This window comes from Urocampus carinirostris, chromosome 1 (assembly GCF_059441175.1).
Source record: "Urocampus carinirostris isolate Australia breed hairy pipefish chromosome 1, RoL_Ucar_1.0, whole genome shotgun sequence".
In the NCBI taxonomy this organism is placed as follows: Eukaryota; Metazoa; Chordata; class Actinopteri; order Syngnathiformes; family Syngnathidae; genus Urocampus; species Urocampus carinirostris.
In genome coordinates, this window is record NC_142349.1 from 28,945,522 (window position 1) to 28,971,548 (window position 26,027).

Sequence of the window (26,027 nt, forward strand, 5' to 3'; positions counted from 1 at the left end):
GTTGGACGATTTAATCCAGACCACCATGAATTTTTGGGTACGTCTAAAAAGAAGTAAGTTTCTAGGTCAATTCTATTTGAAGTTATGATTTTTAAAATAAATCCAAACCAAATGCTTCCTCTGGTGGGCAATAAACTATGTACTCTCAGCTTTAGTAGGCCGAGCCCATTAGTTTTAGTTAATGCAGTCTAATCTTATTGCCCATGCACAGCTAAAACTTTAGTTTTGTATTTCTTTTTTTGATCATTTCAAACAAGTACAACGATTGAGGCAAAACTTACATTTTTTTTCATAACTCCCACTTGAGTTTGTATAGCACGGCGAGTTGATGCAGGTGTAAAACTTCATTAACTCAGTTAACGCACTTAATACTAAACATGAAAATCAATTTTTCCCGTTGTGAAAGGTGTGTTATGCTTTGAAAGTATTCCTTGTCATCCCTGATTGTAATATGTAGGGTAGCTACTAATGTGGGCTGAATGATAAAACAAAATACTGAAAAATTGCAGTAAGCTTACTATTTTTAAGCTAAAATTCTTTTACTGTTAAAGCCCGCCTTAGAACAGAAAGTCTTGATCCCGCCTAAGTGCTAAACTGAGTTTGACATCCCTTAACTGAGACCAATCTACAAGCACTATCTTGTAAATAGTGCCTATGTATTTTAATTTTAATTTCATTTTCTCTTTTAAGTATGTTATCATTTGTTTATCCTATGCCTAAACTTGTTGTAAACAATGTTCACTTTGTTGTTATTAATGAAAATAAACACAAGTCTAATTCAAATTTTGATATATTAAATAAGTGAAACAGTGGTACAAAACAATTTATTGAATGGCATAGTTGCTAACGTCCCAGTTTTATTGTGGGGACACAATCAAAAAGCACAAAGATGAGATCCTCTCAAGCTTTTAAGACCCAAATGTATGCTATAACAATGTTATTTCGCTTGGTGGCAAAGTAAGTCTCTTTTCTCTGGCAGACAGAATGTTCTCCATGTGCATGGCAACCACTCGACACAGCTCCAGACCCTGGAAAACCCATAACACACACACATCTTGTAACAACTGCTCAAAAACCAATTACCAATCACAGCATTGTTCAATTAAAACACATACCTGCTCCAACTGAATCTGTATGATACGCTGGTTGAGCAGGTCTCCAACCATGATCTCAACATACGGGTAGCTTGATCCTGACGTTGGTCTTTGGGTACGAGTTGACTGGACTTCTTTTAAAGGGAAACACACCATGGCCTCCTAATCATATAGATACAGGCACAGCAATGTAACATAAATGTGACAATTGTAATGTAGAAAGATGAGCTTTTATTAATAGGGATATATCATTTATCAACCAAAAGGACCATCAGGGATTTAATAACAAATGGGGATAAGCAGGTCAAAGGTTCACTGTAATACACTCGAGGAATTGCGTTATGGCAAACAACATAACTCGTGGGTCAACTCACCAATGGTTTGCCCACAATTAATTTCAGCCAAAGTAGAAAATATTTAAGTGGATCGGTAGCTACATAAGAAGTATAGTGGCTCAAAAATCCTAGTGACTCTTGATGCATATTGCAGTAGGGATTTTTGAAGCTAAGAGCTCATTCATTGTTACAGATCACTGCAAAGAGCTACCCATTCAAAATAAATTTATGAAATGTAGTTAAAGCTTATCATGTTACTACTAAGTGATGCTAAAGTACACTAGGCCAACCAACCACAAAAAGGGGCAATACCCATTTACATACTGTTATATAAATAAAAGGCTAATTCTAAAATGATGTATTCATAGTTCATGTATGTGAAGGCACTGATCGTGCTAATGTTTTATGCCTGTAAAAAAGACAAGGGAACAGATACTTTTTACAATATCTATAATATAATCACAATTTCAGTTAAGGAGTTGATTTTTTGGGGGGAAAACCCTAAGGAAAACATTATTGTAAAGTAAAATCAAGAAGTCAAAAGTTCGGTCACATCCGTGATGAGAATGAAAAGTTTTAGGCTTACTACAAATGAAGATTGGGTAAATGTTGACAAAATTCACATAAACTCCACCAAAATATTAAAAACAGGAGCAGATTAGTTCTGCCTGGAAACACTTCAGTCTTGCTGGCAGCAACTGGTTAGTGAGGTTGCCACAATCTCTATTGGATGCAAATGTTGTGTATCCTCAGGTAAAACACTAAAAATAATTGCACACATTTCCTATCTGTCTGTGATTGGTATGGGAAAAGAAGAATTACGTTAGATATGTCAATAAGTCCCACTGCCCGATGATTGCTGGGATGGGCTCCAGCACCCCGCAACCCTACTGAGGATAAGCGGTACAGCTGATGAGATGAGATGAGATGAGATGTCAATAAGTCAAAAGGTGCTATCAAAGGTCTATCCATTCGTTTATCCATATTTCCCTTATCTACTCATTGCCTCTAATTTATAATGTAGGTTATCTGGTGGTCTTGTTCCAATACTACTGAAAAGTATCTGAAATTCCTTAAACCTGGGTATTGATTTATGTCCACAATTCAAGCAGCTTTGAAGATTGTCAGTTTTCTTGACTTGATTAACCGTCCCTCAAAGCGCGCGGCAAAAAAGGAAAACATTGCATGAACCAGTCCACCTTCCAATGGTTCCTCTTTGTGACTTCATTTGGAAAGTCCTCTTTGTGTTCACCAGGACCCCTGCTGACTGCAGCTGATGACAACAGAACCTTTTCAGAGGCTCTTTCACCTTCTGGAGTCCCAGGAAGACCAAGTGGATTCCTGTTTGTGGGTCGCTCCCCCATACTGCCAAAGATGTCCATGCATGTTTGTAAAGCTTGAAGCCTCTCTTCCATCTTTGACGTGTCCATGTCCTGCTGCTGTCCAGATAGCAGGTTGAAGGCATAGATCAGCAACTGTCCTTTCATCTTGTTCGCCTGAAACTCGAGCTCGGACTTCTTAGCCTGGAGGTCCTCAATTGTCTTCTCTGCAGTTTCGATGCTTTCTTTTTCCTTCATCAAATTTTCATGAAGCTGATATCTGAGGTCATTGATGATCTTCCAACTTGCATGTAAATTGTCTTCACTAAGCTGCTCTTTTTCTTCAGAAGCCTTCAGCTTCTCTCGAAGAGGAATGAGCTGCTTCCAAAGCTGAGTTAAGTTCATGTCTTGTACTCTCTTGCCTCGTAATTACTCAAGGACAGCAACTTGGACGTTGATTTCTCTATTTACATCTTCGCTCTCCCACGCGTGACGTGACAAAAGTCGGGTTCTTATGGCATCCTGATCTTTAGTGATACGCCTTGGGGGGTTATCAATGGAGTAACACGGGTTTGTATCTACATGATTCGGAATTTTACTTCAGCCCCCCAGTAAATCTTCTTCCAAGCATAAGTTATTTCAACTGTCACTAAAGCATCATGACATCAACAAAGCCATCAATCCGTGATGTCATTTATATTCAAACATCATCACAACGAGTGAGGAGAGCTTATTAAAATCACAGATCAACCTAAAAACTTAAGCTTCTGTTATTAGTGTCAATAAATTTGTTCAAACCAAAAAAAAGTGGGTTATTAGTGTCAATAAATTTGTTCAATCCAGGGTTATTATTTTAATTCATTTTCGAAATATTGTGTATTGCAACTGCTAGTATGTTTTTCCTTTTTTCTACTCTTTGTCTTGTTGATCATGAAAATGTGGAAGCCAAATGCTATGTTTGAAATATACTGGATTGTAGCACATTCTTAATCTTGGTGCAACAACAAATGTTGTTGGCCAAACTATGAAATTTTTTGAGGACATCGACGCAAATCTATCAGGATTTGCTTTTCAAGAAACAAATTTAAAGAATTACAGTATGTAAGTATGAGTAAATGAAAAAAAAAGTAAGCGTTAACAATTGTTTTATACGTGAGTGTCTTTGTTAAGAAAATGCAGCCCATTCAGATTCACAGCCAGGATGCATGGCGCCTTGATGGAGGCCGAACTGGAACTTTGAATGTAGAAGAAAGAAGAGCCAAACATGGGGAAGGGGCTGACCAAACCTGTGGAATTGCACGTAAACTGAATGACTACAAATTCACTCCGAAGCAACTGTGACGCACTATTTTACCGAGGAATTGTGCTCGGGCCTGATGTGGGTTTAGAGGGTGGACCTGTTGCATATGGTGAGTTGCCATAGCCAGCCACTGCTGTGGAGTCTGTTTGCTGTAGAACTGCGGGGGGACACACTCCTGCAACTCATGTCTGAACAAACAGATGCACACACATGTGCTTTATCATATAAGCATTTGGGGAACGCGGTTAATATAGTGAGCAGGCTAATGGAATGTTGTGTATTGAAATAATGACCATAGAGAATTCTCACAACCTTAGCGATGTTGATCCAATTTTTTGATATAAAACCTACAAGATAATTTTGTGCAGAATTGACAGGCATCATATTCATTCAAACATTAAATAATTTGGCTGTGATTTACAGGAAGTCAATTTCAAAGTTCTGCATTTTGAAATACTGAAAGAACAGATATCTAACATAAGATGTAAATGTATATTTACATTGTGAGCGGAGAGACGGCGTCTTTGGCACGATGCTGTAAAACAGCCAGTCTGGCAAGCTGTTGGAGATGTTGTTCACTTGCCTTACTCAGAGGGACCACACTTAGCAAAGCCTTCAAGTAATCTGGCAACACCTGAGACAGACACATTAAAATTGATGTATATATCTCATCTCATCAGCCGTACCGCTTATCCTCATTAGGGTCGCGGGGGGGCTGGAGCCCATCCCAGCCATCTCCCGGCAGTGGGCAGGGGACACCCTGAACTGGTTACCAGCCAATCGCAGGGCACACAGGGACAGACAACTCATTCGCTCATTCACACCTAGGGACAATTTGGACCGGCCAATTCACCTGAAATGCATGTTTTTGGAATGTGGGAGGAAACCGGAGTGCCCGGAGGAAACCCACGCAAGCACGGGGAGAACATACAAACTCCGCACAGGATGTCTGGAGCTGGATTTGAACCCACGACAGGTTCCCATGACATGAACTGTGCCGCACAAGCGCTAACCACTGCGCCGCCGTGCTGCCCGATGTATATATATATATATATATATATATATATTGCATGTTACATATAAATCCTTTCATAACGGAAGTAGCCTCATAACATATATATTCAACAGCGAGTTAACTTTATTTACCTGGTTATAAAGCATAGTAACATATATTTCATTGTCAAGTTTCAATGCAAGGCTCCATATAACTCTTCGAAACCAAAGACTGTAGTTGGTATCCATTGGTTCTGCTTCTGTAGCAACATCCAATATGTATTCCCTCTTGATCAGTGGACGAACATTCTGACCTAGTACAAAAAAACTTAAGCATTCATTTACATGAAATGACAGATATCAATATTACCTCTGTGTGTGACCAAAAAGATGGCATATTCATCCAAAGCCTCCACTCTATGTAGGTCCATTACACAACAAAGCTCTTCAATGGCATCCAAAGCGACCTGACATAAATAATCATTTTCAAAATAAGATGCATTCACGAGTAGGCCTACTGCACTCACTGAGTCTTAGATAGGTAAGTCAATTCACAGACAATATATTTAAGTATTTTCTTACGGAACACGTCTTGATTTTCAAGTGCCTTTCAGTCCCACCTGGCAACAAGAACAGCTGTCTTTTGGAGCTGCGCCCTGCCTGCACATACACCACCCATCACTTGAATTGTTTTCAAAACAAATACACACTAAATAACTGTTTTGTGAAGGAAGGATGGCGATTCTGGTAACTAACCATTATCGCTTTTAGTTCCATGCTGTTGGGATATTGCATGCGCCCGCCGTACTGAAAGGTTTTCCTCAGATTTTGCTCACATGCCATGGCAATACCTATTGACAAACAAAGGATGGATGGACAGATGGATGAATGAAAGGAGTTCTAGTGTTGTACCTTGGTACTGTAGTCCAATGTTCACGGTGGCATTGTGTAAAAAGCTGAATATAAATGGCTTCATAACATTTGAACAACGATGGAAAGCAGTCAAGATATAAAACAGCCTCCAACCCCTCTGGCAACTGTCTCTGTAAAATAAAACAGACATGATAAAGCAGGCTCCCCAAATCTTCGGCGTGTGCACGTGATCTGAGCCTTACGGTTTGGAGCTGTTGTTGGCAGTGACTTGCTTCATCACCTGGCAATAGGCTTCATCTTTCATCAGGCCATGATCTGAACTCAACTAAATCAACCACGCACCCATGAAAAAACTAGACATTTTAACATGAACTTATCTGCATCAACCACTGTACCTTCAGTATAATTGTGACAAGGTCCAGCTCAGTCTGACCTCTCAGGGGCAGGTCTCCCATGAACTTCATAACAGCTGTCAGTAAACAACATTGCATTCTAAGTTGATCAAACGTGCAAATGTATGTCTTCTCTCACCAGTGAAAATATCAGCAGCCACTTTGTTCATCCCACTGTCTGAGAAGTCAATCAAAGACTCCTGGAGTGGAGACTGGAAAGAGTAGCAGATAGGTAAGAGGAAATGCCTTTCAATTTGTACATTGAATGGCCATTTAATCAAATTACAGGTTTGAATGGAATCATGTATTCTAAATAAAATAACCTTGGAGAACTTGATCATATCAGCAGGCTCTCTGCACTCTCTCCCTTTTTTGGCTTTTGGACCACTTGGAAAAAATAAATAAAATGTTCAACCAAATATAAGTGTGAGTTTGACTTAAAAAGCTTGATTATATATTTTGTTACCTGTTCCGTTGTGCCTCCCTGAAGTACCTCTTGGCAAACTCAGTCATGTGGTACTGGTTTCCATACTGAGACACATCATCCAGCTCCTGACTGAGGCTCTCCAAATGTGTGTCCTTCACTATCTGATAGCATTAATAACACTGCGTACTTTTGTGTTCCATAAACCGAACATCCAAATCAAAAGCACTTTTTTATGAGGATAAGAACAATCAGGTTAGATTGTGCAGTGCTAAAATGAAACACAATCTTACTTCAGTTGAGCGGTCAAGCTCCTGGGCCACAACCGCTGAGCCCAACGCCACTGCAACAGCAGCAGAGGCAGCGACACAGCCTTGCCTGTGACGGGGCTCGGCCCTCTCTGTTGGCAGGAGCAGGAAGTCTGGAGCCGCCACAGGTCGAACATTTTCACTAAGAAATACACCCAACATCCCGTAAACTGCCCCAAACCGCCAACCTGTGCACATAAATCAAAACACAAAATCGGTATTTAATATGCTTATTGTGAAAATCTTGCCAACCTACCAAAGTCAGGCGTGTCTCTTTTGAGTTCCTCCAGCAGCATCACCTTTTTCTTCACAACGCAGCCATATCTTTTGCCTAAACACACCCCCACACACAACTCAAAGCTTGGACTGAGCGAACTGCACGCAGTTCACAGAAAGGCTGTAAACGAGTGTGCCTCACCTGCTTCCAGGCCGTCCATGTGTTGTAGTCTGATGATGTCGCCTTTGTGGAAGCTTAGCAGTGTCCTGTCCTCATTAATGCAGTTCCTAGTTGCCACCACGTACTCTGAATCCTGGTCGAGTAAAGTTTGTTGACAAGTCCTGAATTGATTGCTTTGTTATTTTACTGTATTGTTCTGTTGTGAACATTGTCTAACAACATATGTCCTGTGCTGCATTCCTTGTGCCATCTAAGGAAGTTCAATAATGACTTCAATCACCCTAAAAGGTTTGTAATTGTATTGTTATTTAACTAATATGTTACCTTGTTTCTGTTATAATAACCTCTATTTCTTTACACAGCCTTTTTGGTTGAGTTTTAAATCGTATTGGCTTTTGACCACCAATACTTGGGACTAGAACAGATGTGTCATAGTCAAACTAAATAAAGGCCCGAATAGAAACTTAAGCAACAAGCTGAGGGGAAGACTGATCGAATGTTGACAAATTTTAAAAAAGTAAATATAATGGAACTTACTGAGCACCTAACAAATACATTCCAATATAAATCATAAATGAAGCAATACTTTCTTATGGCTCTGTCAATAATCTTTACTTTTTAACAGGCACAAAAGACATTTACTTAACTTACTAATCATCATTACATGAGCATTAAATGAACGAAGCAGGCACCATCAGTAGCCTATATTTTGGCAAAAGTGGACAAAAATCAATTAAAAGAAAAAACAATTTTCTATCATTCACTAACTACGATAAAATAAAGTGCAAGGAGAAATAACGTACAATGAAAAGGAAAACAAAATGATTACTGGTGTTTGACACCATTATGAATAGAGTTCACATCAAGGGTTGAAGAAAACCTCCATTGGGGCCAGAAGAGGCCCACCGGCCTCGGCTTTGACATACATGGTCTAAACCAGGATTCTTTGATGCGGTGCCCGCAGGCACCAGGGTGCCACCTTAGGAGAGCTTGGATGCCCATGGAAACAGTCATCAAAATAGCCCACTAGTGCTGAGTCATTGTGATTTTCTAGTAAAATTATAATTTTAGTGGTTGAATGACTAATTAACCATACTTCCAAATAGTAACCTGGTAGTAACATAGAAACAACATATTAATAACATGATAAGTTATTATTTTAGAAATCCATATCAAACTGGGTGCCCTTTGCACTAATTAGTGAAAAAAAGGAGCTGTGACCTTGAAAAAGGTTGGTGACCCCTGGTTTGGATTCAATACCAAATGCTTGTACCAAAGGTAGTTTCAAAATACAAAGTTTCACAACACAGTGATCTAAGCGGTATTTTAGTGCCAAATAAAATAGAATATAATGTTGATAAAAATTTAAAATAATAATCATGGGTTTTCAAGAAATTACAGTATGTGTGTGTCAAATGAAAGAAAAGGAAAGACACCCTGACCTTCTTAATCTCTGTGAGGAAGTAGTCAATCATGCTTTTGACCTGCTGGGGTCTGGCGGAAAACAGGATCAGCTTCTCGTTGACCAGATTGAACTCCAACATATTCTTGGATGGAACAGACACGAACAGGATGTCCGAGTAGCTACAAAGGAAGTTGTAACATTTTGGGTCACATTTATAGACATTCTTATTTTAAATTCTTGGACATACCAAGACTTTCATAAAAAGCTGCCCACCGCAGGGAATAAACAATGCAAAGAATGCAATATGGGACTAGCATGTTTTTAACTATTTTAAGTATGAGTAAGTTCCATTTTTTTATAATGTGTGCTCTAGAAATGTGTACTTTTCATGACATTGTCTTCTACTGATTATTCAATTTATTCAAGTTTTACCTGTAAGGCCTCAGCACTCTGAAGTAGTCCGGAGCAGTGGTGCCACTCCTCACTAACTTAAGAAGCTTAATGCCTTTATGTGACACAGACAACACCTGCACTCCCGTCCCAACACTGCCCTGCAACACAAGGCGCAGAAACAAATAGATAAATGAGTGCTAAAAACACAAACAATGCCCAAAGTAAAATATACAGCAATAGTATCTTTGAACAGAATGGTTTGACTTCAGTAAAAAATGCAAAGAGCTCACAGAAGCTGGGAAAAGGCGAGAGAAGTAAATCTCGCACGAGTCTCTCGCCATGGCAACCACCTTTTTCTTAACATTCTCTGGGTGAGTTCCTGCAACTTGATCCACTTGATTTTCCACTGGAGACACATTCAATTACAAGATCAATCGAAGTTGTCCGTCTATAACAAACTTCCACCTGCTTTGTGGGTTCACGTACCAAACAAAGTCTTCATCATTTGTCTCTCTTCTTGAGTGATTCGTATGCAGGCCTCAGAGAATGTATCATGGACTACCTGCAGAGAAATCGGAAACAGAATAAATTCAATATCTTAATATCATAAGTTAGTTCCTTGCTTTGATTTTTTTCAAAAGCCCAAAATACCCTCCAAAAAAACTAGAAATGTAAATGGATTGCTAAAAATATGAAGAGCTAAATAAATAATCTCCTTTTCCTTTACTTTGAAATTTAGATGGAAAGTTTCAAGTTGCACCGGTAAACCTTTGAAAAACCAAAGGCAGGGTGGCTGTAAACATATTAACATCGGTGTTATGGTCTGATTTTAAAGTATGTGGTAAGAATAATCTGAGAGGTTTCAGTGGAAACTGTTTGAATTATTAAATAATGTAGAAATTGTTGGGGTAGAGGGTATTAATCGTTTTATTTTGAGAAATTTTAAATAACATAGACAGTAGTTATATAAAAAAGTTTCTAAATTATTTGAAATAAAGATTATTTATTGAGAAAAAATATTGTCAGTCACACTGTTAGTACTACTCCTTTCAATTCCTAAATTGACCTGTCTGAAGATCAGGTCCAACATCAACGGATCATTGAGGTTCTCTTTGGGATAAAACACCTAAAAGAGATTGAAGGAGGTGGAAAATAAAATGTCAAAATGACTTAATAAAATATTTTTAGTTATAGATGGATGGTGGAAATGCACCTCTTTTCTTAGATAAAGTTTCCAGGGAACATTAGTGTAGGTGTAATAGTCATCGCCGATCCTGCTGTGGAGTTTAGTTTGGATAACTTCATTTTCAACTGGCAATTCTCTGCAAACTGGACACACACAAACCAGTTACAAACGTTTATAATCACACTTAGCGTGTAAGTACATTTTGCCTTATTCTTTACCGACACGGAATTCAAATGTCATGTTGAAAACCCACCTGTAGGGGGCACACAGATTGACCTGGAGTGGGTTGGGTCAGTAAGCTTACTTGTTTTGGTATTTCTGCTCCCCTCTTTGTGATGAAAAGACGGAGGCTTCTTCTGAGTCTCAGGAGGAAAACAGAGTGAATCTACTATTTGTTTGTTTTATTGGTGTGTGTTTAATGTACTGGTTGAGGTGGATTGGCCATTTGTTCTTTAAGGATCTCCAGGGCTTCATCGTGAGGGTCTGGTTTCTTCATAAATATCTTTCCATCTTCTTTCCTGAACACATAAAACTAGACTTGAATGGGATCATTTGACCGATGAAACTGTGCTCACAAAATGTGTGTAGCGTACCGTTTAATGCAAGATTCAGTGGGAGTGATGCTGACCGGCTGGTGCTGTTTGATGATGTCTTTGATATCATGGCTGGGCTCCATGCGCTCAGTATTACTCACACTTGCACGGACCACATCGTCTGGAGGGGGGCTCCGTGTTGGGCCTAGTAATGACCGGTTTGAATATTAACGAAATGTACTATGTACAGTGCATGTTTCCACATTATCGCAATATAGATGGCTGCATTATACTAGTATTGCACTTTAAATGGTAAATGGTCTGGATTTGTATGGCGCTTTTCAGGTCACTGAAGACCCCCCAATGCGCTTTACAATGTGCTTCACGCTAGTGAAGAAATTAAAACGGCAAAGACCAAAGAAAAGTGCAGATCATGAATAACGAGTAAACAAGAGAGCTGCAAGTCCAAAACAGGAGTAGGCAATATTAGTTTTTATGTGGTAAAGTATATACAGTAATCCCTCGGTTATCACGGTTAATGAAGACCAAAACCACCCGTGAAAAGTGAAAATCCATGAAGTAGCGACGCCCCTTCAAAAATGCTTAAAAAAATAAATAAATAATAATAATAATGATAATTATTGTATTTTATTATTATTTTTTTTAGACCTGCAAAGCTCTGAACCCGTGACCGTGGAACCACGAAGTAGTGACGCCCCTTCAAAAATGCTTGAAAAAAAAATAAAAAAATTAAATATTTTGTTTTTTTTATTATCATTATTTGTTAGACCCGCGAAGCTCTGAACCCGCGAATGTGGAACCGCAAAGTAGCGAGGTCCCACTATATATATATATATATATATATATATATATATATATATATTATGTATATATATATATATATGTGTATATATATATGTGTATATATATATATATATGTGTATATATATATATATATATATATATATATATATATATATATATATATATATATGTGTATATATATATATATATATATATATATATATATATATATGTGTATATATATATATATATATATATATATATATATATATGTGTATATATATATATATATATATATATATATATATATATGTGTATATATATATATATATATATATATATATATATATATATATATATATATATATATATATATATATATATATATATATATGTATGTATATATATACAATATACACAAACAAATTGTTATATACCATACTCTTTTTGTCATATATTTCTATCAAGTAAAAGTTCTTCAAATATTGCACTATCTCAAGATCATAATAAATCCCACTGTTAAAACCGTCCACTACCAGTGTTACAACCATACTTGGTACTGGGTACAGTTGTAACACTGTGTATCTCTCTGTTTGAGAGACAGTCACCGAGTTTTGAAAAGAGTGTGTTACAGGGAATTGTGTGAAATAGATGTAGGTTGCACAGAGCCAATATTATTTTGTTCTAATATGGGAAAAATGTTCAAAATATGTTGCATACTTACTCATTTTGCTTTGGAAGTTGGACCGAGTTGGTGATTCTTCTCTAGTCTGCATTGATTGAAAAGTACACCAATGGATGGTATGATTTTGTATACATTGTGTCTGTAATGCATGCGTACAGAATAGCAAAATACAAATCAGCTATGTGTCTGCTTACTGGGCTTGGTGTGCGAGAGTTTTGCGGTGTTGGTGTGTAATAATGTAGTGGTGGCGACTGAGAGGCAGGTAATGAGGACATCATTTGCTGCTGAATTGCAAGAGCCTGCATGGTCATCTGCTGGGCCTGTAGAACACACACAGAAAAGTGTCGAGCACAAAATATACAGTAAGAGGTGCTCTTGCCTCTGTCTTCTCTCGAAAAAAAACATGCCCTTTTGGAGTTATCTAAAAATGAGGTACAATCCTCTTATAGGTTAAAAATAAATGTAAGTTGTTGTTTAATTGAATCCAACAAATTTTAAATAGCAAACGAAGGTGTGTAGGTATGTGAGATGGTTATGAATATAAATGTGATTAATGGGGCAGCTGCTAAATCACTAGTGATTGTTTGATGAAGATTTTAGATAAGCTATGCTACACCAGCTAGCTACTAGAGGAATGGAAATTGGAAGTTGCATTAAAGTATGAAAGTACTCCTCAACTAGAGGAATGCAAAAACATATTTGAGCTAGGTAAAGAAAAAAAACCACAATTGATTGTGTCAAACTCCATTTGATATTAACAGCGACCAGATGATTAAAGTGCTGTATCAGAGTCAAATCAGAAGGCTTCTCCTGCTACTGGTAACCATGTAAACCATTAAAATATATTTCATGTGGGGGAGATTACCCAACCCCAACAAAAGCCTATGGAGGGATCTGAGCCACCCCTCTATTTACTTCCTGTGTTGTGTCCAATTAGACACAACACAGGAAGTGGTGCCCCTACGACCTTGTTGCTTATGGGATCCGTAAACCATGATATAGCAGAAAGTATCCCTACCAGAATAATTGCTTGCTGGTTGATAATTGCTTGCTGCTGTTGAGTAAGTACTGCCTGATCCATTCCTGCAGGACAAGCACATAAAGTACTTCACGTTCCGGTACAATGGCAATAGACTGAGCACAGCAAACAGAGGAACACACCGTTAAAGCCAAAGAAAGCCCTTGAACCACACAATTTATAATACAGTTCGACACAACTTACTTTATCATGCCCTCGGGCCACACATTACATAAACACTCCATTTTTGTAGCTGACGCACCTGCTGTCAAAGCAGGCAAGCCTGGAATTACAGGCACTGGTTGAAGTGGGGGCAACACCAAACCTTGGAAACCGGTGCAATCAGGTGATGCTACATCGGTAGCACTCACAGAAGTAGGAAACAGAGAGGGGTGCACGGAAGAGGGTTTTGTTGGGGCGTGAGAGGGAGTGGGGAAGGTATGTGTGGAAGTGGATGAAGTCAGCTGTCGTGGTCGGTTGTATTGGTGGTATGGTTGTGGCTGCTGCTCTTCTTGTTTCTGTTGTTCACGGTGATAGAGATGAGAGGGGACTGGCATGGTAGGGATAGGTGGCATCATCCCTCCTGCTATTGGGAGCACTGGCACAGCTTGAGGAGCAGCAAGCAACATGTGAGCATTGAAAAAACCTTCCATTTTAAATTAAATATAAATACTTTTTGTTTTAGCCAACAATATGCAGAATAAGAGTAGAAAATGACTAGGAGGTGATTAGGGGAAGACCTTATGAAATGATTCAGATGGGGGAAATACTGCTTAAATAAAAACAAACACAAACAACTAGTGAAAGATTGGCAGCAACAAAATAAATGGTCAGCTTTGAGGTGGAATTAGAGTCAGGGAGATCAGGTGGGCAATGTGTGCTTACATTGAATAGTAGTCAATGCATTAACCATGAGGAGGAACAGTGCCCATTACAGTGGCTAAACCTAATGAAGCGTAGAGTTGTAACGTTTATAGGCTCAACTGGATATCAGAAAAACAATCTAGCTTGAATGGTTTGGAAATATATTTGCGCTTCCAACTAGATCATGTCTTGGTTATCGCTTCGTTGGGGTTAAAAGATTAGATACAAATCTGAGTTTACGGGATGAAGGGGAATTTACTGTGCAGGTTTACTTGAATTCTTGAAAATCTTGAATGGTGAAAATTAGCAGTGTATGTGATTTCTATACAACTGAAATGAACAATTATTGAACTGGCAAAACATTTCAACCACAAAGATGAATAATTGATACAACTGGAAAGTCAATGCATGTCACATGAAGGCAGGAGTGCTTGTAAAATCTTCGTTGTGGACAATTTTGTTCAAGTTTAACTCACAGCATTAAAACAAGGTAAACATAAAAATGTAGTTTCAACAAAGTGAAAAAAAAAATCAAATGTTTACCTCCAGGGTGTATTCCAGGTGGGTAAGACCTGTTTGGGACAAGATTAGGCTTTTCATCTTCTTTTCCTTCATCTGAGATGCCGATACCGCCGCCTCCTTTCAATCTTGCTGCTAATGCAGCGGCCTTTTCCATTTCCTGACAAAATTGTCAGAATTAAAAGAGACACTAACCTGGACAGAGAAGACCATGTCATGAAATAGAAGGAGGATAGAGGAAAACAAATTCAGACCCTGTTTAGTGTAAATGAGCAGATGCTATAGATTGGACTGCACTTTAAATAAAAAATACTAAAGGATACAGTATACACTAATGAATATGTTGACATTTTTTCAATACTAATACTGTCAGGTGGTGCTACCGCTAGCCGGAATTTTAGGTAAGAGTCCAAAGATATTTTCTAACGCCAGCGGTAGGCTGTCAGGGCCTGCAAGGCCTTCTCTGCAGGCCTAGAAAAATATAAGAATCATGTGATGTTATTTATTTTTTGTCCGTGTGAGTACTTATAAAATAATTCCAAATTGTCTGTCAGCTTCTTTAATTGATCTTCCCACAGGTTGGCAATAATATTTCGGATCTTTTGTTTTAAAAAAAAATAAATCTTGAAAATTGTATATCATTGTCTATGTTTATTAATTTTAATGCGCTTACCGCGTTGTTGTCAGACAGGACAGGATCGAACAGGCTGTCTAGGTAGCGGTCCATTCCCCTCTGAGTCTGGCCGTCACTGAATGCATCTGACTCCACTGCACATCAAGCAAAAAGGCCCATAACTTCAATCCATTTTAACAGACACTTCATTGTGTCATTGTGTATAAATATACCTAACTAATGACCTTCTCTAAGTGGCCATGATCAGACTTGACATATAAAAATCATTTTAAATCCAGCAAATAGATCGAGGCTAGTATCAAACCAAATTAAAATGGATTTATTTAGTGAGAGATAGCTGAGTGTGTGTTTGCACCGTGGCTGTGGTAACCGTCAGATTCCGACACGCTGTAAGCTGGTCTGCAACCTCCGCTCAGAGGAAGGGAAGGTGGAGGTTCATCGTCTGAATCAAACCCGCTTCCGAATAACGTTCTAAAAGAAAATAGAAGATGTATGCCTACAGGGGGCGAATGGCAATAATTAGTTAGATCGTATTCCTATACTGACAGGCTGGTATTGGCTCTGGCTTTCGTGGGGTTGTCACTACTGATGATAAAGTAACTCTTTTGCTTGGGAAAATCATTTGGAAGTTCCAGGTCTGCAATCAGGTCCATCACATAGTCATGACCGGCAAGCTCTACCCACTGGCCATGCTCCTTCATCAACACCGAACTCCCTCTCCACCAGTCTGACACGCCCCTGCAAAACGAGCCAAAGTGCAAATTCTTTAGATCAGACCTGTGCAATCTCGTCCTCGAGGGCCCCATGTCCTGCATGATTGTATTTAAGTTTCTCTACTCCAATATTCGGGTACGTGATTCTGTTAGGGTACTGCACGCCTCTGTCCACCGGGGGGCGCCTAATCGGTTGATTATATAATCACCCCACACTTCTTAATTAGCCTGACCCTTCAAAAGGACATTTTGGACAGCACCCAGGGTCGATTGATTTTCATTTTCCACCTTTGCTTTCCAACATCGCCTTTTTCCAGTCCATCCTGCTTTCTGGAGTTTTTGTTTTTGTTCTGACAGTTGAATTGTTGTTTTTGATTGTTGTTTGTTACTTTGATGATTTTGTTATTAAAGGCCATCTGTTTTCCTGCTTCCTGTGTTTGGATCCACCGCAAATCCCAACATAGTCCCCTGACCATGAAAGGACCCAGCGGGAAGCTCACTGTCATGACTGAGAGGAGAGTCTCCAGTTACTTCAGCTCCCTTCCACGGCAGCGAGTCCTTGGCTGGCTGTGAGGCAGGAATCCCGACTACTAGTACAAATGAAGTAACACCATGAACTCATTTTACATTTTATCAATCAGTTATGATCTGTTTTTCTTTATAAAAGAAAATAAATTATCCACTATTGGAGAACAGGATACAGTAAAAGTGCTAGTTCTTCCTACTACATTTGAGCAATGCTGATCTGGTTCATTTGTTCTTCTTTCTCCAAGTATATAGTGTTATATTTTGTAAAGTGTTTAACAAGATATGCGCCCATAGAGGTGAGCGTCTACATCAAGGGTTGATGAAATAGTCAGTTGTAGTGCATGTTTGAAAAGGGAGTGAATGGCACACCGCATATGAAATGAACTGTAAAGCTTGGTGGCACAGCCAGACATCCATTTTGCTATATAAACAATTCTCCTTTGTAGAACACCACTATTTAAGCATAAGAGTGCATTTTCCCCTCAACCTCACGCTGAGGTTTTGAGTTGTTCCTTGCCCGCATCTTGATTAAAGATCAGGTAATTGTATAATTGTAATCCTGTGCAGTCCTTTGAGACATTTTTGTGATTAAGGGCTATATAAATAAATTTAAATTGACTTGACTTGACTCAAGATCTTTAGTTGGGCACCTGTGGTGGAGGACGTCGCCCGCTAAATCTTCACCGCTGGTCCAGGAGTGAACTGGACAATGAAACGACAATCCTAAATGATAAGAGAAAGTACAATTTCAAGCAACAAGTATATCATTGTATGTATGTGCTAACAAACTAAAGTAAGTGTTTCTTACCATCGAAACAATACACTTGTAAAACCATGTTTGCTTTCTTCCTGTTGGCCGTCCACTCCAACAGGGAAAGGGGATAGGTCCGTGATGTTTCAGGGGCGGGACCTGAATTCCGCTGCATCTTCTGACTGGCCTGGATGAGTCTATGTTGAAGCGACGCTTGGCATCCTATGGGAGCGTGGTCCGAAACAAACCTAATGAGAATAGTTAAACGTTGAATTGTGTGCAGTGTGAGGTGTTGTGACTGTTCATTTCATCTGTGTTTTTACTTGAGTAAATATTTGTCCATCTGTGGTGAGGGAGCAAAGCTGCATACACACGCAAGTAATAGCAGCCATCCTCTCTCTGCGTTTTCAGCATTCACATTACGCCACACCTGGTTGACCACCTGAGACAAGATCTCATCTCGTAATCCTGGTGATGAAAGACCTTTTTGGATGATGTAATTGCCAAACATGTTCTCCTGTGCACCGTTCAGGTAAGGGTCTCCCATGAATCGTAAAACCTGCAGGAGAACACAGGTTGTGTGTCACATTACCTTTTGGTGCATTGGACATGAACAATATTAGGAGCTGTACATACCATGTTGAAAAGCTGCAGAGCTTCTGGCTTAAAATCTTCTTCTATGCAGGTTAAAGGTGCCTCCAAGGGTGTCATCAACATTCCAAACTTGGGCTCCTACCACAAGTATAATTTGGTGGGGGGAATTATACCAATGCAGAGTACAGTAGGTACCAATATATTTAAAAATGGGTATTGTATAGAAAAATGGGTATTCATGTCTCATTTTTGAGGATTGTGTTGCTGCTAAATGTTGTTGCACTACTTTTCATTGCGCTATTATTACAATGCACTATTTTATCATTATAAAAGAAAACTACGCTTACAACATGGGCCCATCTCCAAGCACTACCTTCTAAATCTCATCTCATCTCATTAGCTGTACCGCTTATCCTTATTAGGGTCGCGGGGGGGCTGGAGCCCATCCCAGCCATTCCTGGGCAGTGGGCAGGGGACACCCTGAACTGGTTGCCAGCCAATCCCAGGGCACACAGGGACAGACAACTCACTCGCTCAGTCACACCTAGGGACAATTTAGACCGGCCAATTCACCTGAAATGCATGTCTTTGGAATGAGGGAGGAAACCGGAGTGCCCAAAGGAAACCCACGCAAGAACAGGGAGAACATACAAACTCCGCACAGTAAGGCCGGTAGCTGGATTTGAACCCATGCAGGAGGTTCCCACGACCTCAGAACTGTGCCGCACACTCGCTAACCACTGCGCCGCCGTGCTGCCATACCTTCTAAATATCTTTGCCTATTTATACTGGCATTCTCCATCTCATTTTTTTCTTAAGAGTCTTTATGACGGGGCAGCACGGTGGATGGGTGGTTACAAAGCAGCCCCACGGTGTGAGATTCAGGATTGAGATTCAGGATTCAAGTCCAGCTACCGCAGCCTCCCCGTGTGGAGTTTGCATGTTTTCCCCGTGCCTGTGTGGCTTTCCTCCGGGCAATCCCGTTTCCACCCACATTCCCAAAAACATGCATGTCAGGTTAATTAGCTGGTCCAAATTGTCCCTAGGTATGAATGAGTTGTCTGTCTCTGTGTGCCCTGCGACTGGCTGGCAACCAGTTCATAGAGTCCCCTGCCCACTGCCCGAAGATGACTGGGATGGACTCCAGCACCCCCGCAACCCTACTGAGGAGAAGTGGTGCAGATAATGGAGTCTTTATGACGTGTTTATCTTGTTTACCCTGGGTTAGGGTCTAATCTTGTTGCAAACAATGATCACCACATCAACAATAAAGACAACAATATTATATTCTGATTTATTGTATTCTAATTCATTTATATTTATATGCACATTTCCAATTGTAGCCCAAAGTAAAGCACATAACGATTTTTTTTTTATTTTAAAAATATTTGTATAACTTTAAAACTGCACATGACTCTGTTTTTGTATGATGTTGTTTTATGTCTGATGAATGTGTTAAAGGGACACTGAGTATTAATTGACCGCTAGATGTCGCTGTCTTGTTTAGTGCAACCAAAAATAAGTCTTATATAAATAAGAATACAAACTACGTAGTCACATAGTGAGCAAACGGCACCATTCTTCATCTATTTTTTGCGCAATCTTTCAAAAGGTTTTTGTTTTTTGAGTGTACCCGTAGCAGTCAGATAGCGGAAATCAAGTCAGGTCCCTTCCGGTGAGCCATATGTTGTATAAAATAAATACAAATTTCTCGACCAACAAATATAAGGCTGTTGATGTATTTTTTCTTATTATTCAAATCAACACTCCTTTGTTTTATTAAGGTATTTTTTTACCACTAACAGGTGCTAAATAACTCACAATGTCCCTTAACATATATTTTCAACCAAAAATATAGAAAAACTATATTTTAAGGGATCCATTTTTGTTTTTCTATGAAAGGGGCCACACAGCAGTTTGCGGCTGAATCACGGCCAGAAATTTCTGCCTGTGAGGCGGACGCTATTGGACTCTTTGAGATCGCCATACAGACGAGATACAGCAGTGCTTAACACGCGGTCGGAAATTCGCGCGCGGGTGGCAGCGCGAAAATGTCTTGCGCCTCTCAATTCTTTAGAGCGCGGGTACACAGCCTTTCACGGGCGTATCGAGGCTTGACCACGGTCAGAAATTTCTGGCCGTGAAGCAAACGCTGTTGGGCGCTGTTGGACGCTTTGAGACCGCCATATAGAAGAGATACAGCAGTGCTTTACTCGCGGTCGGAAATTCACACGCGGTAGGCCGCGCGAAAAAGTTTTGAGCTGCTCAAAACTTTGAGCACGTGTTAACCGCGGGCGGCACATGAGGTAATGACGCGGAAATGACGCGGAACGACGTGCTCTGGCCGCGGCCAGGGCGTGGTTACACATGGGTAGGACGCGAAATTTCAGCGGGTAATCGTGGGTGGAGCACGGTCATAGCATGTTCTGCGCCTGTATCGCCGTGTTATTACGTGAAATTAGCGTGTTACGCGTGTGACGGTCAAACGCCTTTCTCCGCGTATATACAGCGCGATTTGCCGAGCACACGTCAGTTGTGCTCGAGACGTCAAGGGGGTGAACATGGATCCCCGTCAGCGTAATGACCTCGTCTTAATCCATTTTTATTTCTTGACATTTCTTTTCATTTCATAACAAGATAATAAAATAAAAATGAAAAACTATTACAATAATAACATATTGGCTTCTTCGGTGCCATAGCTTGAAATCTTGATCTTCACGGGACTGTGTCTTGAGCGGTTATGATTTCTACAGCGCGGTGTTATGCCGAGAAATGCATCCCTGCCGAGATTTGCATCCCCTCGCTAATACAACCACTTTTACCTCGTTTTATCTCACTTTTATCTCACTTTTAGGGAATGTAGGAGTAGGAGTCGGATTTGGGCACAACACCGGCTCGGGAGCTTTTATACCCGTGGTCCACACGAGAAAATGACGCGGAAATGACGCGATGAGGAAGCGGAACAGTCGCCGGCGTCTGTTTTGCGGGCATACCACTGATGAACAGCGGGTTGGCCAATTTTGCGCATTTTTCATCGCGGGCAACCACGGGCAAAAAAAAAAACGCTAAGGGTAGGCAAGTACTGGTGCAAGATTTGATATTAGCTAATACTTGACCTTTTGTGGCTTTTTAAAAACGAATGCATATTAGAAATAAGAATGATAAAACTGTCAATTATTTCACCGAGTTTTAAGGTGGATGCTATTTCGGGATCAATTGGTGCTTATATCAAAATGAATGTCAATTTTAATTTTGAATTGCCAAGATACTAATGGTGTCAGTACTTGTTATTGGTGATTCATGTTTTGCTTTAACCTTACTCTGAAGTTGCTGAGCACATAACGATAGAAGGGGTAGTTGTTGATGTCCAGGGGCAGGTTGAGATGACAGCTAGTTGATTCTTGGATATGAGGAGCTTGAAGGAGAGCCAAGCAGTCAGAGTGCAACTCTCGCCTGACTGATCAAGAAAAGGAAAATGAGCGCTGATTTTTCTCCAAGCGCTGACGTAGGTTGCACATTGCTCAATATGCAGACAATATATGCGGACCTCTAGCTAATTGCAGTAGAGTACCAAGCTCCCCAGGTATCACCAAGTGTGTAACATTTACTACCTCTCTTTTCAGGAGTTCCTGTTGGAAGAGTTATTGCATTTCACTTCAAAATCTTATCCTGCTGAATAGTGTAAGTTGGCGCTCACCATTTCCCTCTTCTTGCTCTCTTCCACAGCTTTTCGCTGGGCCATCAGCTTCATCTGTAGGTAAGACCGTAATCATTTTAAACATGATATGTGGAAGATATCCGGATGCAAGGTAAAATGTTGATTTTTTTTTTTTTTATTGCTTGTTTTGGGCACGGCACACAGTGAGTATGTACTTGTGTACCTTGACATATCGTTTCCGGCTGATGTAAAAGTTGACAAGGGACCGGAATCGTGCCAGGCTGTCTCTCATTTTTACAAAGCGCCGTCTAAAAGAAATGAGTTAGTCCAGTAGTGTCAAACTCATTGTGATCGAGGCACACATTTTAGTATAGGTGGTTCATTGCGGGCTTGCTGAACAGGATTTGGGGGAGTTGTTAGTGCAGTCATGTTATTTTCTGATTACTCTTGGTACATATTGAAGAGTCCTGGAGAGGGATGGGCGCCACAGGCTGTACTTGACCAAGACAACCACAGGAAATGGTGCCCCAAGACCCTAGTGGTTAAGGGATCCAACCAACCAACCACAGGTTGAAGGCTGATTTGATGTTTATAAAAAGTAAAAAAAAAATCTAATCAATTATTTTTTAAGAATTATGCATGTCGTATAAAGCAGGGGTCTCCAACGTGATGCCCCCCTAAGGACAGCTGAGGTGCCCGCGGACCTGTTCTGAAAATAGCTCACCAGTATTGGGTCAATAATTTTCCAGTACAATGATTTTTTTTAAAGGTTGGCTGAGTCTATTTAACCCGGCTTCCAATAACTAACTTTAGAAATGCATATCAAACTGAGTGCCCTTTGCGAACTGAGTGCCTGATGAACTTTGCTTGCTCCATGTTTTGAAACCATTTATTATGGACAAAAGTGATGGTCAAAATGAACCTCAACACTCTTAAGACAAAATTGAAGTGGCATATTTATTTAGAAGACAGGCTCTGGTATTATTGTTATTTCATAGATTTGATCCATTCATCAAATGACACACAGTGAAATAAAATGTGCTAGAGAATTAGCTTTTGTCTGGAGAGCGAGTTTGGCAGGTTGGTTGAATTTTGTCTTTATATATGTTGTGGTTCTTTCAAAAATTATTTATAAATATTTTTGCTTTTATGGTTCTTTGGATTCAAAAGGTTCTCTATACCTGATCCAAGGGGAATCCATAATTTCAAGATCTGATATTCTCATACAACATTGAAAATACATTGTGCTACACGAAAAGGCATGGAATGATTTAGATGATGACCATAAAAATGTCCCTAATTTACATCAATTAAAAAATTATATACTGTACGTATTTTAGAGAAATACTCTAAAGAGGATTAATGTATCAATAGTTGCTTTGGATATCATAATATAATAGCAGGTCTGGATGAGAGCACAGGTAAGAACTACATGCAGGCCTTTTCCGCCGGGCACTCCTCAACCGGGGTAAAATGAAAGGGGTAACTGCAGGGTCGTAAGCCGGGAGCCACGCTTCATTGATGTTTTGCTCCATAAATCTCAAGGTATTTCATGGGAGTGGCGCAACGGCAGGGACGTCCCCCTGCAACTACCCCCAGATCCCTTTTCCCCCACGACCTGTCCTTCTTTCTCAGCCACAACCAAAAGCTGGCTCTTTCCGCATCTTCTACCTGGTCCCTGGTTGCCCACTTCATTCTCGCTCCACTCACTCCAATCTTCCTGAGGAGAAAGTTGGATGGATGTTCCAACAAAACCCCTGCAGCCAACCTCCGCAGGGTAGATAAATGTTGCCCAACCCGATGTTGACACTCGGCTACCATCTCCGTGTATTTGTGTCTCTTTCTTTCATATGCAGCTTCTTCCCTCCCAAAGGACGATTAACTTTGCTAGGATCGCTGTGTTGCTTGCAGCGGACCACTGGATGACGTCTGGCCTCAGAGAGGTGATGGTTATCTCTGGTGAGAACTTGAGCTGCCTACCAAGGTCCACCTTTAAGTTCCATTCACATCGTGGTGTTAAAAGTGGTGGTGTCTCCCTTTGGCTTATGCTTTAAGCTCCGACCCCTTGTCCAATGAAGCGGATCAGATTTTGCATCCTGGAAGGACGGTCTTTGGAACCTACATTCTCTCTTAATCAAGGACTTCTGCAAGCTTCCGCAAAACCAGATTGTGCTGCCACCTATACCTACCCTGCCCCAGCACCGTATTCCAATTAGAAAGGATATGTTGTAGGCTTGGGTTTGGGGAATTGCAGAGATGGCAGTTCTCCTCAGAGCCATACCACTGCCTCAGATTGCTTGGACATACTAGGGTTCCGTACATGGCCACATTCTTTGTATCCTCAAGGAGACTCCTGGAAAACATAAAGGTAAGAACTCTGACCTCTCTTTCTTTCCTGCTTCTCCGTCTTTGGATTTGCTCTGTTGCCCTCCGCAAAGTTGCAAACCTCACTCTGATCTGGACCCGAAGTGCTTTGAGGCATTCCTTTTCATGGTCTTCAGCCTTTCTCCAAGCCTGCTTGAGGTACCTCCTCTCTTTCGCGAGGTGTTGTATCTCCTTCATTGGTCTTCCTGGCTCTGTACCTGTGTTTTTCCCTACGCACCTTTCCCCCAAACTTCTTGCCTTCTTTATATTTGATGTTACCAAAAAGATTCAGCTTGCTCCTTATGCTGCTTTGCAATTACTTCCCAAGGATAACATTTAGGTCTTGGTCGAGACCATGCAGAGGCCTACTTGTCACTAGCTTTGAGCCACTTGACTCTGGGTTGTCGGATAGGCTTCTCCTTCCTTGTTTTTGTGTGGGGTTCACTACTTGACACTCATTGTGGAGTGCGGGCTCAAGATGTTGTCTGTTCTCCTGCTCCAGGTAAAGGTAGTTTTGTCCCTCTGGGATTCTGCGATTTTGGAAACAGCAACACTGTGGTGCTCAACTGGACTTTGTCTCCTGCTTGCCTGATCTGGCTGGTTCTGCCGCACTTTGCGCTCCCCTGTTTGCTATGCAGGCCCCTATGAGTTGTCACGTTGGATCACCCTCAGCTACATTTTCTAAAGGTCCTATGCTGGTTAGTGGATGCCATTCCAGTTTGTACTGTGTTATCCGTCCAGTCTGGTCCATCTTCCATATAATTTATTTGTTTTCAAATTTCCCTTTTATGGGGTACAAATATGTTTTCTTGAACATGTCTTCCCTACAACTAAAAAATGTAATAAGGGTAGGCACTTAAACGCTTCGGCTTCAACCTAATTCCTTTGGCCACGTGTTTATGTATTATATTATTGTATTGTAAAGCTGTTTTGTGCAAATATTTCATTTTCTATAGTTAGTTCGTGTTTTATGTGTTTTTTTTATTCTGTGCCTAAATAAAAAGCCACACATAAACAATCAGACAAAAACTTTTTTTTTTTAATATAAGAAAGTTTAGACAGAGTGTCTGGTCTGTAAATGCACCGTAAGTCCAGGGCACTATTGGTTGCTTTTCCTGGAGAGGCTTACTTTTTGTGACCAAGGTACCCTTCTTTCAGGTGAAAATCATATTGACCAAATCATCTTTATTGAGGAAAATGTCATCACCATTTAGTTTTAGATTTATGGAGGATCGATCCTGCCAAATGTAGGGATAAAAAAAAAAACCTTCAAATATATGCCATATAAATAAAGGAATAAATAAATAAGTCAATTAATACATAATAAATGATCTTCTACTGGCAAAGGACTCCGGTGCTTCATCACTCTTGCTGCTGCTCGACCTTAGTGGTGCCTTTGACACTGCGGACCATAATATCTTACTAGAACGGTTGGAAAAATGGATTGGTCTCTCAGGAACCGTCCTCTTATGGTTCCGATCCTACCTCTCAGATAGGACGCACTGTGTTAAATATGGTGAAATGACATCTGAGCCCTTTAGTGTTAGTGGTGTTCCGCAGGGTTCAGTTGGCCCCCTTCTTTTCAGCATTTACATGCTTCCATTAAGTGATATTATTCGCAAGTATAATATAGATTTGCATTGCTACGCAGACGACACGCAACTATATCTTCCGATGGAGGAATCTACCACACCAAACTGTGGAAATTTTTGAGGCCTTACTCACTGAGCTAAAAGAATAGATGTCACTCAACTTCTTGAGCCTTAACTCTGAAAAGGCCGAAGTGCTAGTTATTGGTCCATCTAAATGCCGTGACTTCTCTGAACATTGACAAATGTAATATCACCCAGAGTGACTCTGTCAAAAATTTAGGTGTCATATTTGACCCCGATCTGTCCTTTCAAACACACGTTAAGAATATTACTAGAACAGCTTTTTACCAT

General features: G+C 40.2%; 1 protein-coding gene across 2 annotated transcripts in view; it reads right to left on the reverse strand.

Moving 5' to 3' along the window:
• Positions 1-810: 810 nt before the first annotated feature.
• Positions 811-26,027, reverse strand: part of myo15aa (myosin XVAa) — a 34,534-nt gene continuing 9,317 nt past the window's right edge. The window contains exons 22-63 of one of the 2 annotated variants that reach the window (XM_088333673.1): positions 21,944-22,028; positions 21,760-21,813; positions 21,610-21,691; positions 21,383-21,519; positions 18,105-18,200; positions 17,792-18,027; positions 17,526-17,716; positions 17,368-17,440; positions 16,023-16,214; positions 15,832-15,947; positions 15,516-15,610; positions 14,867-15,002; positions 13,460-13,524; positions 12,636-12,761; positions 12,481-12,526; positions 11,013-11,157; positions 10,844-10,937; positions 10,673-10,781; positions 10,447-10,562; positions 10,300-10,359; positions 9,720-9,795; positions 9,524-9,639; positions 9,273-9,391; positions 8,878-9,019; positions 7,457-7,568; positions 7,295-7,369; positions 7,024-7,226; positions 6,773-6,894; positions 6,630-6,693; positions 6,446-6,518; positions 6,310-6,383; positions 6,157-6,239; positions 5,954-6,084; positions 5,798-5,892; positions 5,624-5,701; positions 5,412-5,508; positions 5,195-5,355; positions 4,549-4,682; positions 4,103-4,236; positions 3,901-4,034; positions 1,116-1,256; positions 811-1,028 (exon numbers count right to left, since the gene is read on the reverse strand). In XM_088333673.1, coding sequence (XP_088189799.1) covers positions 927-1,028; positions 1,116-1,256; positions 3,901-4,034; positions 4,103-4,236; positions 4,549-4,682; positions 5,195-5,355; positions 5,412-5,508; positions 5,624-5,701; positions 5,798-5,892; positions 5,954-6,084; positions 6,157-6,239; positions 6,310-6,383; positions 6,446-6,518; positions 6,630-6,693; positions 6,773-6,894; positions 7,024-7,226; positions 7,295-7,369; positions 7,457-7,568; positions 8,878-9,019; positions 9,273-9,391; positions 9,524-9,639; positions 9,720-9,795; positions 10,300-10,359; positions 10,447-10,562; positions 10,673-10,781; positions 10,844-10,937; positions 11,013-11,157; positions 12,481-12,526; positions 12,636-12,761; positions 13,460-13,524; positions 14,867-15,002; positions 15,516-15,610; positions 15,832-15,947; positions 16,023-16,214; positions 17,368-17,440; positions 17,526-17,716; positions 17,792-18,027; positions 18,105-18,200; positions 21,383-21,519; positions 21,610-21,691; positions 21,760-21,813; positions 21,944-22,028 — 4,720 coding nt within the window. In that variant the 3' untranslated portion in view covers positions 811-926. The remainder of the gene's footprint in view (positions 1,029-1,115; positions 1,257-3,900; positions 4,035-4,102; positions 4,237-4,548; positions 4,683-5,194; positions 5,356-5,411; positions 5,509-5,623; positions 5,702-5,797; positions 5,893-5,953; positions 6,085-6,156; positions 6,240-6,309; positions 6,384-6,445; positions 6,519-6,629; positions 6,694-6,772; positions 6,895-7,023; positions 7,227-7,294; positions 7,370-7,456; positions 7,569-8,877; positions 9,020-9,272; positions 9,392-9,523; positions 9,640-9,719; positions 9,796-10,299; positions 10,360-10,446; positions 10,563-10,672; positions 10,782-10,843; positions 10,938-11,012; positions 11,158-12,480; positions 12,527-12,635; positions 12,762-13,459; positions 13,525-14,866; positions 15,003-15,515; positions 15,611-15,831; positions 15,948-16,022; positions 16,215-17,367; positions 17,441-17,525; positions 17,717-17,791; positions 18,028-18,104; positions 18,201-21,382; positions 21,520-21,609; positions 21,692-21,759; positions 21,814-21,943; positions 22,029-26,027) is intronic. The other variant, XM_088333684.1, reaches the window with a different exon arrangement.